This window comes from Marmota marmota, unplaced genomic scaffold, assembly GCF_001458135.2.
Source record: "Marmota marmota marmota unplaced genomic scaffold, marMar, whole genome shotgun sequence".
Classification (NCBI taxonomy): Eukaryota; Metazoa; Chordata; class Mammalia; order Rodentia; family Sciuridae; genus Marmota; species Marmota marmota.
This window is the reverse complement of record NW_026000016.1, coordinates 42,418,784-42,436,790: the sequence shown is the minus strand read 5'-3', so window position 1 is coordinate 42,436,790 and position 18,007 is coordinate 42,418,784. Positions and strand designations below refer to the sequence as shown.

Here is an 18,007-nt window from a genome sequence, read left to right as displayed (position 1 = left end):
TTTTTTTTTTTTTTTTTTTTTTTTTTTTTTTTTTTTTTTTAGTGAATCTCTCTAAATTTAGAGGGCTATTTGACCATCCATCATTAGCCTAAGGGGTCTCCTAGTCAAGCAACAGAATCATACTAATTACAAAACTATGATCCTCAAGGTGGAAGTCAGTTTTCTGAAAGAATGAAGTTAAACCTAATGGTCATGTGTGTATGCTACACTATGCTTAAAGTGAAAACATGAACCACTATCCACGGAATTGTACCTGTAACAGAATCCTATTTTACTTATAAAGGGCAGCCCTACTCGGGATGGATGAAAGGAAAGCTTGATAAGACATGACAAAATGCAAACATGATACTAATCAGACTGGAAATTTGAATAAATAATTTTATTGTAACATTTTTCTTGAAGACTACTCCATTTGCCAGTTTCGGTAGTATCAGGAAAACAAAACTTTGAGAGCTAGGTGACAGTGGTGTTGTGTAGTTTGCATAAACAACAGCAATTACTGGAAATATTTACATACTCTATGCATTTAAGGAAGGATGGCAGGTACAGCTGGAATAATAAACGGGCTCTGCACAGGCTCTTCGTTTCAGGACATAAAGCAAGTGACTGGCAGTGAGGAATGTGCAGAGAGCCTTCACAGAATCCACAGGGGGCAGCTGAAAACACTGAGGCTTGAAGGTTCAGAGTTTACCAAAAGCAAAGGTAATTTTAACCAGTAGCTCTGGGAAACCTGCTGATACATTAGGGGTTTGATAAGAGTGTGAAAGATTGATGATAGGGAAAAAGACGAACAAATGCTAGCATTTTACAGAGATTAGCCCCAGCACAACACCTTAACTGCAACACAAAACTCCAATGACGACCCACAAGTGAAGGGAGCAGAGAAAATGAATGATAAGGAATGCCACTGAAAGAAACTTAAGATCTAGAAAATTCTGACATACAAAGAAGCCTTTCCTAGTGAGCTGCTGGAGGTCATTATAAAGTTACATACTCAGCACTGCTATTTTTAAGCTTAGACAAGATTTTTTCATAATGAACATTTTACACTGTATATATAGTTTATTTCAATGTTACACATTCTGAAAATAAAAATGTAAAGCTGAATAGTCTACTCACCTCCTTGTTCGACACATTTCCAAAAGAGTCACTGTAATGAGTTCATTTGTGTTCTATGCTATTAACGGGGCAAATCCATAATTAACTGAACACAGGCCTAAAAGGAAGGTTCTACTGTCTGCCCATGGCATGCTCCCTAACATGCCCCGCTGCTCAGTATCTCTCAGCAGATGAGCCCGGCCCAGAGCTAAGAGGTTCAGCCTCATGCTGCAGCCTGATTCGTTCTTACCCTTTCGGTCTAGTGGAGAGGCCTAAAAGTTTAGGGGCTCAGGAAAATCTGCAGTAGGTTTAAATACGAAGATATAGTTCCAACATTCCAAACTTAATGGAGATATGATTATTTCCTAAAACCCCTTATTTAAACTGATAGCTGTGTCTGATTACTGTTGTCTCAAGAATGTTGTGACTTAACAGTTATACAAGAATTATGCAGCGATATGATTAGACATTAAAACAATCATGCAAATTACTACGTAGTGAGGAGCATGAAGGCTGCAGGATACATAATTCCACTTGCAAGATTTTATGGTTGTGGGTAAAATGAGAATACATTTTGCCATAACAGGTACTTATGCTATTTATCCTCCTGACATGAATAGGAAAGGCTTGACATGAGAAAATTGCTGACTTTTAAAAATCTATTAATACACTACTACAATCATTCAGATGTACAAAACATTCTCATTACACTAATGGATTTATTCTAGTTAAACAAATATTCAAATTCTGAATAAAATGGAGACCAGTTTCCAGAAGTTCTACAATAGTCGAGAAAAAAAATTGTTACTGATTTAGTCTGATCTTCCATGATAGCAACATAACATTCCTTTCATTAGAACAGGTTGTATATGGAATTATTTTCAGAAATTAAGCTAAAAATTTAACACCTCTGTAAAGTCTTGAATGAGAAAAAAATAGAATTGAAGAATTTCTTTGGCCCATTTTCTGTCATCTTCCCATTTAAAAAACAACGGTCAGGAAAACTTTAACATACTACTTTCCCACTAGCCAAATGAACTTTTTTTACTTTCCTCTTCTGTAAGATAAAATGACCCAAGATCCCTTTTTTCTAGAATTCTACAGATCTAAAGGTTTGTGTCCTTTAAAACACTTTAGAGTGTTTTAAACTGTACAAAATCCCATCAAAAATTAAGTGGGAAAAAAAAATATGCTCCTTTTAGGTCACGAAAGTGTTTTAAGCCAGGCACTAGAAACAAGCAAAACTGATCTAGAAATGATTTCTTACTCTCAATTAGAGCACACTGAAGGAAAACAAAGCTGCGAACATTGTGGGGAAAATTAAAAGGAGACGAGCTACCTTATACCTCACTGAAGTTGACTGAAACACACAAGTTGAGAGAATGGGAATTAATTTACATTTTTTTCCCCTTGATTCTTATGAGTCAGCCCAGAAATTACATTGGCACATTGAATGGAGAGAGACCAAATTTATTTCATTGTAAGGATTATTACCTGAAGTCAGTATGGAGTGGTTGAGTGGTAGGTAGATATTTTTTCTACAATAGATTTAAAAATAAAGGTTATATTTTAAGCATAATTGATGAGAACCTTAGTTATGATGAGAGAAATCTCATCACATTTGGTTACTGTTTCAGGCACTGAACTGAATACATTACATGCATGATCTTGGTGAAATTAAACAAATGTTTACCAGGCCAAACTGCATGGCATGTACTGTTTCAGGTGCTTAAAGGAGAGAAATAAACAGGACACAGCCTTCATCTCCAGGGGGCTACAGTTCAGCAAACAGGGACTATCTTGTTTCAGAAAGGGAGGTCAAGCAAGGTGCTAAAGATGACAAAATTGGTAATGTGTGGACCTAGAGTTCATACCCAGGTAGTTCTCTACTTCAGCGGACACTTACATCATTAAATCCAACCACTCTGAAATGAGTGGAAAAACATGATTTCAAATTTAGACAGCTTTTTTTGCTGCTTAAATGAAAAGACAGAAATAAAGGTATAAGTGCAATGGACTACCTGTGAAAATGACAACTCTTGAGTTACTCATACTGTCATTAAAACTTAAAGTGGCTTGAGGGGTAAAACGTGCACAGATTAAAATTAGGTAAGAGCTTCTTCCCAGAGTAATTAAAGAACTGAAAAATAAACTGGTGAAAGCAACCTTTGGTACTAGCTGCACATATGTTGCTTTGATGGCTCCATGCCACTGTGGACAACGAAGGGGCATAAGCCAAAGATAGACCCATAGGGAGGTGCTAGGAAAAGGTGTGGGGGAAAAACAAGAATGTGACCACAGGTGGCACCTGGCACCAAAAATGAAACCGTCTTAATACCCGTTTCAAAAACACTAATTTTCCAAGTTGAAATCGGAGGATGTATCACAGTTGACAATAGTGTGGGAAACATGAAATGTACACTCAAGAGACTCCAGTGTGAAAATTTCTGGTATCTAGTTTAAATGATGGCCACGCATTTACTATGCTGGCAATACCGCGAAATCGGAACCACTTACCTCATTGTGAAGACCAAACAGGAGCTCGAGCAATCCTTTGACAAAAGTAACATCAAGAACATGATTTGCCCTCAAGCGGTTTCAAATATTTGTTCAGCACAAGGATCAATATCAGAACATTTTAATTAAGATCTATTCTATTTTGGAGATAGACTACAAAGTTCTCACATGCAAAAATAAACTCTCCATCTTTCCTCTTCTGGGGGACATTTAGAAAGCAAAAATGCTGCAGCAAAACATTATCAGACTCTTCCACTATAGCAAGTAGACATTAATACACAATTGAAGTGTTTTCCTAAGTAAAATTTTGGTGCAAATAGGTATTCCTAAATAGTAGATAATATACTCCAAAATTACCTACAATTGGATTAGTTACTAGATTTCTGCAACAGATTAATTTTCCTTACTAAAACTATTTTTTCTCGCTTCCTAAATTCCACTGAGAGCATGACCATTGCTTAAACTTCAGCAAATGTTTAAAACACAAAAACCTCTTCAAAAAAGAACAACACATTTCAAGGATATAAACTTTCATTAAAACCTGACTTTTAAATGATTTCATGTAAGCAGACTTTAGGATACAAATGACTTCAAAGATGTTGAGCGCATTTCAATAGTATGATGGGAAGAAATCTGATTAGGATTTTTGGTCCTAGGTTTTATATCTGTTTATGGTACAAGGCAAAAGGGACTTTGCAGAGTGACATTATGAACCTTAAAACAGATTCTCCCAGATGACTGGTCAGAGATACCACACAATGGTCAGGAGAGATGTGACATGTCAAGAGGGACTTGACTTGCCATTGCTAGCTTTGAAAATGGGGGGAGTAGAGCCTAGAACCAAGGAATGAGGGCAGCCTCTAGAAGCTGGGAATGGACCTCAGCAGACAGTAAGGAAACGGGCATCTCAACACTGAAGAACTGAACTCTGCCAGCATCCGAAATAGACAGGAGTCTGTGCCTATCTTAAGTTGAGCTCAGTGAGTGCCATGCTGGACTTCTAAGTCGCTAAACCTGTTATTACGGTGACAATGAATACTAATGTGTTTATGATGCATGCTTTGTGAGAATGGGACATTCAATTCATGTACTGATATACTCCAAGAACCATACTTGGTACTGAGAGGGTAAGAGAAAGTTACATGGTTCACAAAATGTTGGACCTTCAAGATCTCCCTGGATCATTTTGGGATAGTTTCCCCCCCTCACTTAGTTTCGAGGTGGTACAGGTACGGAAGAGGTAAAACTAACGCACTTACCTTAACAAGAATAATATGGTAAGTGTTTAATGGCTATAATTATCTTTTGTAATTCACATGAATTCTGTCTTGGTCACTAGCTGATAACTATGTAATCACACCTACCTTGAATGCTGCTAAATTAGAGATGGAGAATGGAACATGATATGCTACACAGCCATTAGTACAAAGATTTGCTCATCAGTCTTCAATTATTATTATAAATGTTTAAATTGACCTAAATAAGATCCTTATCATAAGAGACAACTGTAGATATATTTATCCCTGGTGACTTTTCTAAGGATTAATACTCCAGTGAATGTCATGCATCATTCTAGCTTTAAAAATCTCTATTCACACTTTCCCAATTTAGAAAGATGAAAATTCTGTAAGGCTGCATAGAGCTCTCCCCCATTAAGAGTTAATTCCCCTTTGGCCGCAACAGCTACAAATGTCACAAAAACAATAGAAGAACACAAATTACTTCTGTGGTACTGAGGATCAAACCCAGGGCCTTGCAGATGCCAGGCAAGTGCTCTACCACTGAGCTACAACCCCAGCCCCAAGAATACAAATTATTAAGCAGAGAACTAAATGAGGAATTCTCTATCACAGCTACATGGTCAACAGTTTCTGGAACATAAGAGAATACATTTCCCTGCCCCAGTGAGACAGGCATTGCTATGAGGTTGTTTTAGAAAAGAAATGTGAATGGAAGTAAGGTGTGTTACATTCAAGCAGAAGATCCAGTTAAGAGCCAGTGATTTTTCTGTGCTCTCTTCCCTTTGCAATCACAAAAGTGTATGTTGATATGAAGACAATACAAGCTTGAAACTGCTTCATATGCCAAGCCACCACATTAAGGGCAGCTATCCTAATAAACATGGGCCCACAGCTGACACAATGTACTTTGTTAACCTAACCCTCAGTTTAGCATTAATCTAAGATAATATATTTTGCTCTTCTGTGTAGCCTACCTCTAAATCCTGTTCATTTAATAAATATTATGTGGAATACGATCACTGAGGCATCTGGGACATCTTAGGGAACTAAAACCACAAAGAATTATGTCATGAAGTTTACATTTTATCTGGGAGAGCCAGAAAATGCTAAGCATAATAACTGAATTACACAGCATTATACAATAAGTCTTAAGGAAAAAAGTTACAACAGGGTAGGGATCAAGAGTTTGTGGGGGTGAAGTGGAGGGTCAGGTGTAGTACTAAATACAGTGATCTCAGTTCTAAATCTGTACTATCCATAATACCCACTATAGAACATTGAAGATAAAGAGAAAATGGATTTTAAAACTGCTTGAAATCATAAAATGCTATGTATCTATTCACTGTTGATATATAGTAGCAAAAGAGGATTCTTCTGCATCATTATAGGAAATACAGGTACTTTGATATGCATTATGATCTCTAGTCAAATTATATGGGGATTATATAAAAATTGTTCAGTATGTTTAAGTAGTTTTCATCTTTGAATATTTAATTTCCTACCAAGTTGCATCTGGGTCAGAATATATTTGTTGAAAGGAGACTTTAAAGGACGTAAAGAAATACAAGGAAAGTACATTCCAACTCTCGTAATACAAGAACTAGATCATTAGAACCTGTGGAGTAAAGTTTTAGTTTTCACTTTACCTAATATTTCCAAAGAAGTCACCAAAGTTGCTGGTATACAGAATGATCATAAAGATAGATTTCAATATCCTACAGGACTATTTTTACTTCTGAATCCTGAAAGAACAAAAGTAATCGAGTCCACAAGAGAGCAAACTGCTTTTGTATGTAGGCTCCGAAGCAGTGTAATAAAGCAGAATAAGGTAACCCCAAATTGAATAATCAGAAACCAGAGCTAGAGAAAATCCGTTAAGGTACTGAAACAATGGGAAAACGTGTGGGAGAAGAAACCCGACTAGCAATCCAGATCTTCTCACTCTGTCAATTTGCCTCTGTGTTTCATTTCCTCCACTCCAGAATGGGAATAATTCATGTGTCTAATCCACATTATCTGTAAGGATCATATGGGGATGAGTGATTTGCAAACTGAAGAAACACCAGGCATGTTGCTGTGCATCTACAGAAGCACAGGAACAGTAATTTATGTTTGACCAAGTGAACCAACCCCATAGTAAATCAGACTGTTGAAAGTGAGAATTGGATTTTAAACGAAACAACCTGAAGATAGTGAGAACAGACTAACGGGTTGCATGATCTGCAATTTGGAAATCATTTAAGAGTTGTGCAATCAATTTAGTGTGTTGCAACCAACATTAATTTTGGTGAAATGGAACAGAAAATACCAAAATGCACCAAATTGTGAAGGAAAACACTGTTACATGAAACACCCGCCTCAGTTGTGATTACTTTCCAAAAGGGTCACAATATTGTAGGGTTATCCAAAAATTTGAATGCTACTGACAGACATAACGGAGGGAGAGCTGTATCTTCATTAATTTTAAAGTTGTAGATACAGATTAACAGATTTTAGGAAACTTGTTACCTGTAATGTTAACAATATGAAACGAGGCAAAATTAATAGATATGTATACAGTATTGTGTGCAAATCCATAGAAAGAAAGATTCAAGTCCATAAGGGAAGAGAGTAGGGAACAAAAAATTGTCTATCATGGGTTACAGTCTGATGGGCTCAGTTCTAGGGAGAATGTACTCTAACAGACTCAGAAGGAAAGATGGGACACAAAGAACCTGAAGTAGTGGACAATACCAGGCATGCTTAGCTTGAAGCTTAATGACAGCAGTCGTGAACTACTTCAACCCAGATCAGTGTTCTTTATATCACAAACTTGCAAAAACTTGTCATTTGCTATAAATCGAGTATGTTCCTTCTGAATCTGGCCCCTTTCTGTGTCTCCCCCAGCAAAGCTTAAGTCTGCATCCACATCTTGTAGGACATGTCCTTCAGTAAGCCCGAGATGCTTGCTGGGTTCTAAGTTCAAACATGACCTCAGAGGGGCCTTCCATAGTAATTGTCCTAATCATTCTCAATAAATATTTTTTTCTCACCACACAGTAAGCTCTCTGAAGACAAAGACTGATTCTGCTCTGGCTGCCTTGGTTGCCCCTAGAAAGCATCTGCGAAACTATTTTTTGAATCAATCAATTCAAGTATTTTCACACAATAAACTGTTCACAGATAACTCCCTACCTTTCTATGTCACCCTATCTTAATGCCTAACCAAATAAATTGCTTCTGTTTACTAGGGGTTAAGGGACAAACAGGAATGGTTACAGCCCACATTTCTTTTTCTTAAATCCAGAAACTAAGTTTTAGAAAAGTTAATGGCTTGACCAAGGGCCAACAGAGCGATGAGCACACAAATTCAGGTGTTCTCCATTCTCTGCGGAACATCAAGCAGCATTATTGTTTGTTCAAAATAGAGGAAAACACAGCTGGCCCATGAGCAGGAAAGGTGGCACAGTGGATAAGTGGAAAGCTGGGGGACACGACTCTAGAAAGCCCTAATTTTGCCTGATATTCATAAGGCAACAGAACCACCCAAAGATTTTGGGGAAAAGTAATGTAATCACATGAATTACAGGAAGATAACTAATGGAAATACACACATTGGACTTAAAGGAAACAAAGACATTTTCCCACTCTCTAATAAATTCCTATTTATGGATTAACAAACTGGGATAGAATAAGAGATGTGAAACAATGTATATGATGGTTGTAGGCAAAAAGTAAGTCTTCCTGAGGTTTCTTTTCCCCTCTCAAGACCTGAACTTGGTTTGAATATCCAGCAACATCAGATTTATTATTTGTAACTTTGTAGCCTTGCATTTAAGGAATCAATACTGTTCATATTTTTCAGAATTCTGAAAAGTGGTAATGTGGCCATCTATACAGGTATATTTGCTATACAACATGCCAAAACAATTTATTACATGTTAATTTATCATACAAAGATGCAAAATTAATACAACTAAAAAAAAAACTCTTCTGGAAGTGCCTATTCCTATTGAAGAAAATACTTTGGCAAAAATCAAATGTATAGCTACAATGAGAGGTTTCCAAACTCATATCTTTGCATTTTTAAATTCTTAGAAACATGTTCAAAAGGGAAAATGAAATTTGGCTCTACGATCGGCCTCCTTTAAGTTACAACTCAGACATGTACTTCTTAGAAAAATCTCATTTGAAGTTTCACTAAAATTTAGACCTGTTCTACAATCTGGATAATCATGCCCTACAGAGTTAAATCAGAAAATAACCCGATACATAACAATAAAGTATCACTCTTTCTATAAGCAAAATAAATCTGTATAGCCGGCCAAATTTTCAATTACTTTAATAGCTCTTTGAAGCAAATCTTCTATTAAAAATTAAAATACATAAGCTGGGAGGCTAACCATGAAAATTAGGGCTATCTTGTCAACTGTAAGGATTTCTCCTTCTGCTTTTATTCATGTTCTCTATTAGTCCTATTTAAAGGGTCAAGAAAACTTTCTATTTGGGTTCTTTAGCCCCAATAAAACCTTTGGAACCTTAGTAATCTGGAGTTCAAACTTAAAAAATTCTTGGCATTCAAAGCACTTTGCTTAGTGCACTTTGACTTCAAAGCACTAAGATCTTCATTCTGCACAGAAGCAGACGGAAAAAAAAAACTGTCATTTTAAGAATTTTTTGCTTCATGATATGTAAAACAGACTTGAGAACGAGGTTTACCCGTTCTTCACCCATCAAAGAAACACTTCTACTTCCTCAGTGGTTATACTTTAGGTGTCTTATATAACTATATGACTGAGTTTTGATAAAAACTTGTTAGAAATTGCTAATGAATTATTAAATCTAATCTTACTCTGTCAAATATTTTGAACTAGCACATCTAATTTGGAGATGCATGTTTGCAAACCTTGTTTAGAACTTTTGCAATAGGCAATATCAGTCAGACTAAATAACTCAATTTCCAGAATTGTATAGAACTAGTTTTCACTACCTATGCTGAATCCTTAAGGTTGGATGATTACAGTATACTCAGTTTGCAAAGCAGTATTTAAACAATACACATGGGTATGCAGCTGTGCGTTTGTGCATAATTGTAACCTGGCATTTCTAAGTAAATTAATGACAATGCTGTTGGCACATTCCAGTCAGGTGAAGAACCAAGTGAAAATGTCATCTTCACTACTAAGAAGACGTACTGGCTTGGAACAGTCTGATTTTCTCCATAGAAATTCTCCACTATTTATATTGCAAGAATTATAGCTTCCCAAACAAATCCTTATGAAAATGTCACTCAAATTCATAAAAAGCATTACCTTTGCAACTATGCTTTACACAAAGATATGATAGATATTGACTAGGTGCCTATTTATGTGCCCGGTACTGTTCTAGATACGAAAAATGACAGGTTTAAGGACACACAAAATCTTAGTGAAAAGGACAAAAAATATTAAGATAGAGTCAACTAATTTGGAGGCTCGTTTCACTACTTTGCTATTTTGTGCAAGTCATTTGTGACTTACCAGGCCCTTTAAAGTTTTTTTTTTAAATCACTTAATGGCATTTAAAAAAAATCATTGGCTTTCCATGAAATTACAATAAGATGGGCTCCATTAAATTAAAGTCAACTAGTTTTTGCCATCATCATTTTATCTGTACCTTGTATTTACAAGGAGAAAATATGATTTGGAGAGTTAAATTGAAGTGATAGCCTCAACAAAAAAAAAATTTCCTCTAGGAATTATTACTGTTTCTAAACTGAACAACTTTCTCTCCACTGTTAATGTTATAGTTAAATCCAATTCTATTTTAGGTACCAAGGACACTACTATATTTAGAATGAATAAACTACATGTATTTCATGCATTTTACAATTTTGGGGAGTATTTTCCTCATTTGCCACAGATCATCTTTAGGTTTCACTATTGCAGTAATCACAACCATGTTGTAAGCTTACAAATTATTACATGTAGTATTTTTGAATGGTCAGGAAAAGTTCTCTTCCAAAATAGTGTATTCATCACATTATTTAACTTTTAAAAGGAATGTTCCAAGGTAACAATAAAAAGCAGGTTTATCAGCATTTTTTAGTTGAGTGGTGCTGCCTGAGGTCAAGTTAACAAGTATCCACCTGTCATATAAAAGGAAACGGGACAACTAATAGAGACTTGGGATCTGAAGACCTGATGTTTTTAAAAACGTAAAAGCCATATACAAGTGGTACTTCTCAAGAAACGAACATAACTGAACGAAACTATATGGTCTCTTACCTAAAGAATGTGCAGCTGTGGTTTTTGAGCTGAAAAACCGACCAAGCCCAAGATCTCCAAGTTTTACCACTCCAGTGGCTGTAATGAACACATTAGCTGGTTTTATATCTGTGAATAAAGGAAGAGACGAAGTGAGGGATGATGTAATTTTAGGAATTTTAAAGGGATACTTTTCATGGGAGAATTGATCTTGAACATGAAAGTTCGGCCAGTCACTTTTAATTGTGGTCTATCACAATATTTCAAAGTTCTCAATCCTGTGAGTCAATATAGCATAATGATGACTACATTTTTGTGTCCTATTTTTTAAAAATATTTTTAGTTGCAGATGCACACATGTTTATTATGTGGTGCTGAGGATTGAACCAGGTTCCTCATGTACTACGCAATTTCTTTACCACTGACTGACACCCCAGCCCTGAAGTGTCCTTTTTATAGTTTTAAAAGGTAGAATGCCATTGTACAAATTTAGAGACATTAAAGTTTTCACCCCAAAATCACTGGATTATTTAATGATGTAACTCTTAACACTCTGAACATCTTAAGTGTATTCAACTATTCTCCTGCATCTTTTGCTATACCAACATAATCAGTAAGACTAAATATCAAGCAAAAAGACTTTAAAATGTGGGCTCTAACATTTATAATTCTAATTAAATTACAACTTAGGAATTACCTGAGAAAACATGATGCTATACAATGACTAGAAGACACATAAAAGTTTTTGATTTTCTTACCTCTGTGCATGACTCTTCGAGAATGCATGTGTTCCAATGCACTGCACAGCTGAACAAAGTACTTCCATACTGTTCTCTCAGGAATTAGCCTCTTCTGTTTCTTAAAATGCTTTTAAAGAAATAAAAATAAGATCTTAAAGTAGTCTTAACAGGCATAAATCTATACGTCAGAAATAATACCGGCTTTAATGTACCTACTATCATGATTTTAATAGGTTTCTTCCGATTATATACCTAAGGTTAGCACAAACCATGTAACACCACATCTGTAGTATCGACTTCCCAAAATTAACATCTATATAAAATGGCTTGTCTTGAAAGGAAAGTTGTCAAATTTGATTATTAAGAAAAGCCAGAATAAAAATGTCTACAAATCCTAAGGTGATTATATTCATCAAAAGACTATTCTTCTCTTGGCAGAGGTTTTACTATAGAATTCTTTTTAAATATTGAACCACCCTACTGATTTGAAGTATCACGATTTATTAAAAATTAAATAAACAAAAGGGATTTATGTAAACTTTCCATGAATATTTCTATTGCACATGGTAAGGCAAACTTGCACTTTGCTTTGATTAAATGAAACTGAAAGCCAAGGAAACAAAATCTTGTGGCAAAAAGCTGAAAGCACCAGTAGTCAACTTAAACAGATGTACACTTTCATTTTTGGAATTATTGTCCTCTTTTGAATGCCCACCTATGTTAAAGACTATAATAACTCATTCAAGAGCAATTTAGTTTAAGACACTTTATAGAAAAATCACTTCCTACTTGATTTTTAGATTACCAACATAAGTACTACATTTAAACTTATATACATTTATTCAAATTTAAACGTTCTTTAATGTATTTCAGAATTGATTTTTTTGTTGATATTTGAGAAATTTCAAAATAACTAAATTTTTACACTTATGACCAGTTGAGGGCAGGCTGAAAGGAAAAACGACACAAGGAACTCTTACCCTACTTCATACTTTGCAAATGATAGTGAATATAATCTTTTGCTCTCAATATACCAAAGTATAAATCTTCACAGAAAAATGGATGATTTTTATTATACCACATATATGGAAGTTATCAGCTACTGCATCAGTAGCATTGACTGCATCCTAAAAAGAAAATTGCAGTCTCACTACAATTTTGAAAATCTCCCATGTTTCTTATGAAGTCTTTTAATAGACTGTGTCAACATCAGCTTTCATTCGAAAGGGGCAATGCTACAAAATCAGTTCTTTACACATAATTTTCTTTCAGACTTGGAATGAATCCAAATAAAGCCTGGATGTGCTCTCCCCAAAGCTAGATTAGCATATCAGAGGACTATTTGATGTCAACAGGAAGATGGGGACCAGGTTTCTTTTCATTCAGAAATAAATACACCATTTCATGTAAGTGTCAAACCATGAAAGAAAAATATTATGCTTTAAAATAGATTGTAAAATGATAACTATAATTAACATAGCCCTTCACATTTTTAAAAGACCGTCATTAAAAATTAAGTCATACACAAAACAGATAACGAAAAAGAATTGCCCTGAAGATGCATATTACAGAAAATGCTATTAGAGTAAAATGACCAGGATCTCTTTGTTTTTATTTTTTTTGAGACTATCGTAGAACAAATTTAACATAATAAATTGACCATCATAATCCTAGCTATAGAATGACCAGGCAAGACTTAAACGTCCCATGTAGTAGCAGGCCACTGAAGAATATTATGAATTTGTCAAAGGCAATTTGATTATGTCACTAGTATTTTCCAGGTTTTTTATCTGCATCTGTTGGAAAAAATTTTCCAAACATTTCTTCAGTATGTCTTGCTTTTTGAGAACACCAACACTTAGAATGAAAATAGCCTGTCTGTTCTGATGGTGGCACTGTTGGCTATGTCTTAGGAAGATGAACAGCATTAGCAATTGAATTCTTTTGAATATTGGTAAGATTTACACTGACACTACAAAGCCAAAACTTGTATAATGCTAAAGTATCACAAAACAGAAAGCTGCTTCTTAAAATATTCTAATGATACATCTTTCACATTTTAATCCTCTAGCCAAATGGCACCATTTCAAAAATACTATTTCTGAAAAAAGGACTGTTCTATTCAGCTTTAAATTAGAAAAAAATCCAATGTCAACATGAGTGAAAAATGTATTTCTCATGCAAGTTTTTAATAAAGCAATAACCAAAATTTCTTAAAGGTTAGTATTGATACAAATAAAGATTGTCATGGTACCTTTTCCATGTTTATGCTCTAAAACAGAACATTTTTGTACCTGAAAGTAGTTACACATTCATAAACAGGCAGAAATTAACAGTCAGTTACACGTAATTTTTCCTTAGATTTTTTTAGCTAAAGTGCTGTTGACTTTAGAAAGTATTTTCTACCTTCATTAATATTCAAATAAACAGTGGATATTATTCAAATACCAAAGTCATATGTAAAAAAGTTGATTTTATATACAAAACATTCACAAATACAAATTATATTCTCACATATAAAAATTATCTAGGTGAAGTCCAGCATACCTCGTGAAACACACAATCACTGATTTGTACCAAGAATATGCTAGCTGATGCAAGATGTTTCTGAAGATTTTAGGAAAACATTACAATACTCATATCTTTCCTTTAAAAATCACAAATTCCCAAGACCAAATCCATTTACAATATGGATGCTAAGAAGCATTCTGGGACTACTCAGCTGGGTAACTAGGCCCTTGCATTATAGTCACTACCACTTCAGGTACACTGCTTATTTGTTTTGCACTGGAAGAGCTTCAAAGACCTTACCCAACAAAAATTCTTTGACAATAATTTACAAAAATGTCTGTCTATACAAATATTTAAGCCTACAGTTGGTAAATTAATGTTGAAGGGAAAAGTTTCAGGCAGAACATTTGAAACCACGAGAGCAAATTTCATGGACATGTAGTCATGTACGTCCTGCACCTGATTTAAAAATGTCCTCTTAAGACTCATAGTTTTTAATGAAGGGGACCCACAATGATGTAGCTAATCCTTGGAAGCTTTACCAAACATCCTTTAGAAATGTGCTTCTATAGTTACAAATATACAAATGAAAACAAATGTGATTCTTGTGTGCAAACCGTTTTTGAAAAGGATTGGAAAAAATAATTAACTGATAAGACATAATGAAGTTGTTAGAGAACTAGAATACAGGTACCAGCTGTTCTCCATCCTTTCCAAATACCTAACGAGAGGAAGTAATAGATTTATGTTAAATATAAGGAAACACTTCCTGCTTGGGAATGCTGTCAAATGTTTCAATGTGTCACTTACATGACCCATATTTATCTTTTAATAGCCTGATTATGAAGTTTGACATTAACTACTTATGTGACCTTGAAGAAGCCACTTAACCATCCTGGGTCCCAGTTTCTTTCCTCAATATATTAACAGTTTCTAAATGATGTATGAAGTCTTCACCATCTCTCATTCTATAAGCTGTTACTAATGAAACAAATATGTCTACTGGGTACATTCTCACACTTCAAAATAATTTACTGGTTTGTCCTAGCCTTCATCTCTCCAGTGTAAAAAAAAAAAAGTGAACCAATGAGTTTTTTTTTTTTAACACTATAAATGATCTTCACATGAGACAACTGGTAGTTTGGTTTTTTATCAACTTGTAATATAATCAAACATTAACCATCAGAAGGGATGTTCCCAAGTACATTTTGAAATAACTGCAAGGTGTACTTTTACAAAAACAATTTCAGAGAGACTGGTGATAGGTCACATTTTCAGAAGCATCCTCTTTTCTATGATTTTTATCTTGCTGAAGTTTTCTGTACAAGGTATAGACAGATCAAAGTATAAATATTTGCTATATGTAGTTTTGGGTAAATATGTGTAGAATACCTCAGTTAAAATTTTGGTATACTAAGTTTCAGTGTAATTATTTTCACTCTTGGCAGTCTGCATAAAACTCAGATAACTTACATTGCTTTACAGTATGAAATAGATTGAGCCTGGCAGGTAAAGATGACTGAAAATGCCTAGCATTTCATTTTTCACATCCAAACTCTACTAGTCTTAAAATGTTGGGAAAAATCCATGAAGAGTGTTAAGACTATAAATGTGATAAATTCATTCCCCAAAGTCACAATTTTATATTAATTCTGTTGATGGAAGCCAAAAACGTATTTCATTGTAGGGTTGAAAATATTAAGACAAATAAGCACTTATAAAGTCAATATTTTTCCCCCCAAAAGAAACTAGTCTATCAATACCAAGGAAACTCAGTATACTAAAAAAGACCAATAACATGAAGGCATTAACATTACTACAAGGAATGGTTACTATACTATTGCTGTATAAATAATTCTTGGGAGCTGCTTCCTTGTAACTAAAGTGAATGAGAAAACGCCTGGAAATATCTCATGTTTTCCCTTACTCTGTCAAAGTATGGATAAAGTGAGAGTGTTTAAAAAAAAAAAAAAAATCAGTAAAAGGTACATGATCACAAATGAAAATAGTTGCCTTTTTTAATAAATTCTTATGTTAGACCATTCAAGATAGTCAGAAAGTTGTTTTTCTGACACAACAAAGCATAAAAGTCTCAATTAAAAAGAGAAAGACACTTAACCTAATGGAGATTTTACCCTTAATTTACAAATATACGAACAACGGGGTCCTTGAAAAGTGGACTTTACAAACCAAGTAACACCATGGGCAACAATTTCTGGTAGGTACAGGCGTTTATCTTTTAATGACAACATTTTAGCCACATTCAGATCTACAAAGTGGTCATTATAATTTTCAATCTGCTAAATTCTATATGGCTTCACTCTTTAACCTGCAACACTACTTCTATAAAAATTCTGTACATATCGCTGTGTATGGGTGTGCTATATACTTCAGTGCTTATGTATATGCACGTCCATCTCTTTGTATCATTTTTGTTTCAAATAGTGCTATCATTTGTAACCTTCAGTAGAAAGATTGTAACTGGGGTCAGTAGAAGTTGTCACTACTAACTTGGACTATACCCTTTAGTCGGAGGCTGAAATAGAAGATGGTACTGTGGGGAAGGTTTTGGTAGTTTAAACAGCCAAAAGACATTTCAAAATGAGTTTTCAATGTAACTTCTAAATCTGGATAAGCAACATGTCATCAACGTTTAAAAAACAAGTTTTCGAAGTTATAATATTTAAAGATAATTATCTTCAAAACATGATTGCTTTTATTGCTAAGTCTGTCGTAAGTAGAATTTTAAGATACGTCATTCCCCCCAAATTCCTAGAATGTAATTCCTTGACAGTTGGGGATACGAATATTATATACTCCCCAGATCATATAGCAGAAAGGATCTTGAAGCCTAGTTGACTGAATTATAAGAAACATTATCCTTCTAACAATCTAGTGAGCCCTTCCAAGAAGTGGGAGCCATTTCAAAGCCAGAGACCCTCCTGCAAGCACAATAACAGACTGTGCAGGGGGCCATGTGGCCTGTAGAAACAGCATGGCTCCCACTTGACAACCAGGACAGAGAGTTAGATTACACAACTGCCAGGGAGTGAATTCTCACTGCCATCAGTGAACATGGAAGCCTTAATCTTGGCTCCCAGCTTGATTTCAAACTTCTAACACCCTGAAGAGGGAAACTATCAACTAGTACCCAGACTCCTGGCCCAAAGAAATTGACAGAATATTTCTTTTTAAGATACTGAATTCATGGTGATGTGCTATGCAGCAATAGTAACTAATAAAGTATGCTCCTAAACACATGATTAAACTGACTTTATGACTACTAGTTTTGAGGCTCCTACAAAGTTAAAAGGAGTGAAACAGAAAGTTGATAATACAACAATATAGCCTATAACAAAATATTAGAAATAAGAGCTTTAATTATTTTGAAAAACATCAAACTTCTGGCAAAATACATTCATTTAGATTGCATATTTCACTAAAAACATGAGGGCAGAGGAAGTACTGGGGAGTAATACTGGCCACATTGTTTGCACGCATGAATAAGTAACAAATTCCATCATTATGTATAAATATGCATCAATAAAAAAACTTGTAAGAATTGCACTTCATTCTTAGCAACTATGATATGGTATATTTTGAAAGGTGACTTGTGAGTCCCCTTCCAAAACATTTACTGATACTCTAGCAAAAAGACTTTTTTAAAGTATGAATG

General features: G+C 34.8%; 1 protein-coding gene across 1 annotated transcript in view; it reads right to left on the bottom strand.

Moving 5' to 3' along the window:
• Window positions 1-478: 478 nt before the first annotated feature.
• The window catches only part of Nek7 (NIMA related kinase 7), a 110,557-nt gene continuing 93,028 nt past the window's right edge, over window positions 479-18,007 (bottom strand). Inside the window, exons 6-7 of the mRNA XM_015483350.2 lie at window positions 11,839-11,947; window positions 479-11,209 (exon numbers count right to left, since the gene is read on the bottom strand). Of these exons, the coding sequence (XP_015338836.2) occupies window positions 10,989-11,209; window positions 11,839-11,947 (330 nt within the window). The 3' untranslated portion in view covers window positions 479-10,988. The remainder of the gene's footprint in view (window positions 11,210-11,838; window positions 11,948-18,007) is intronic.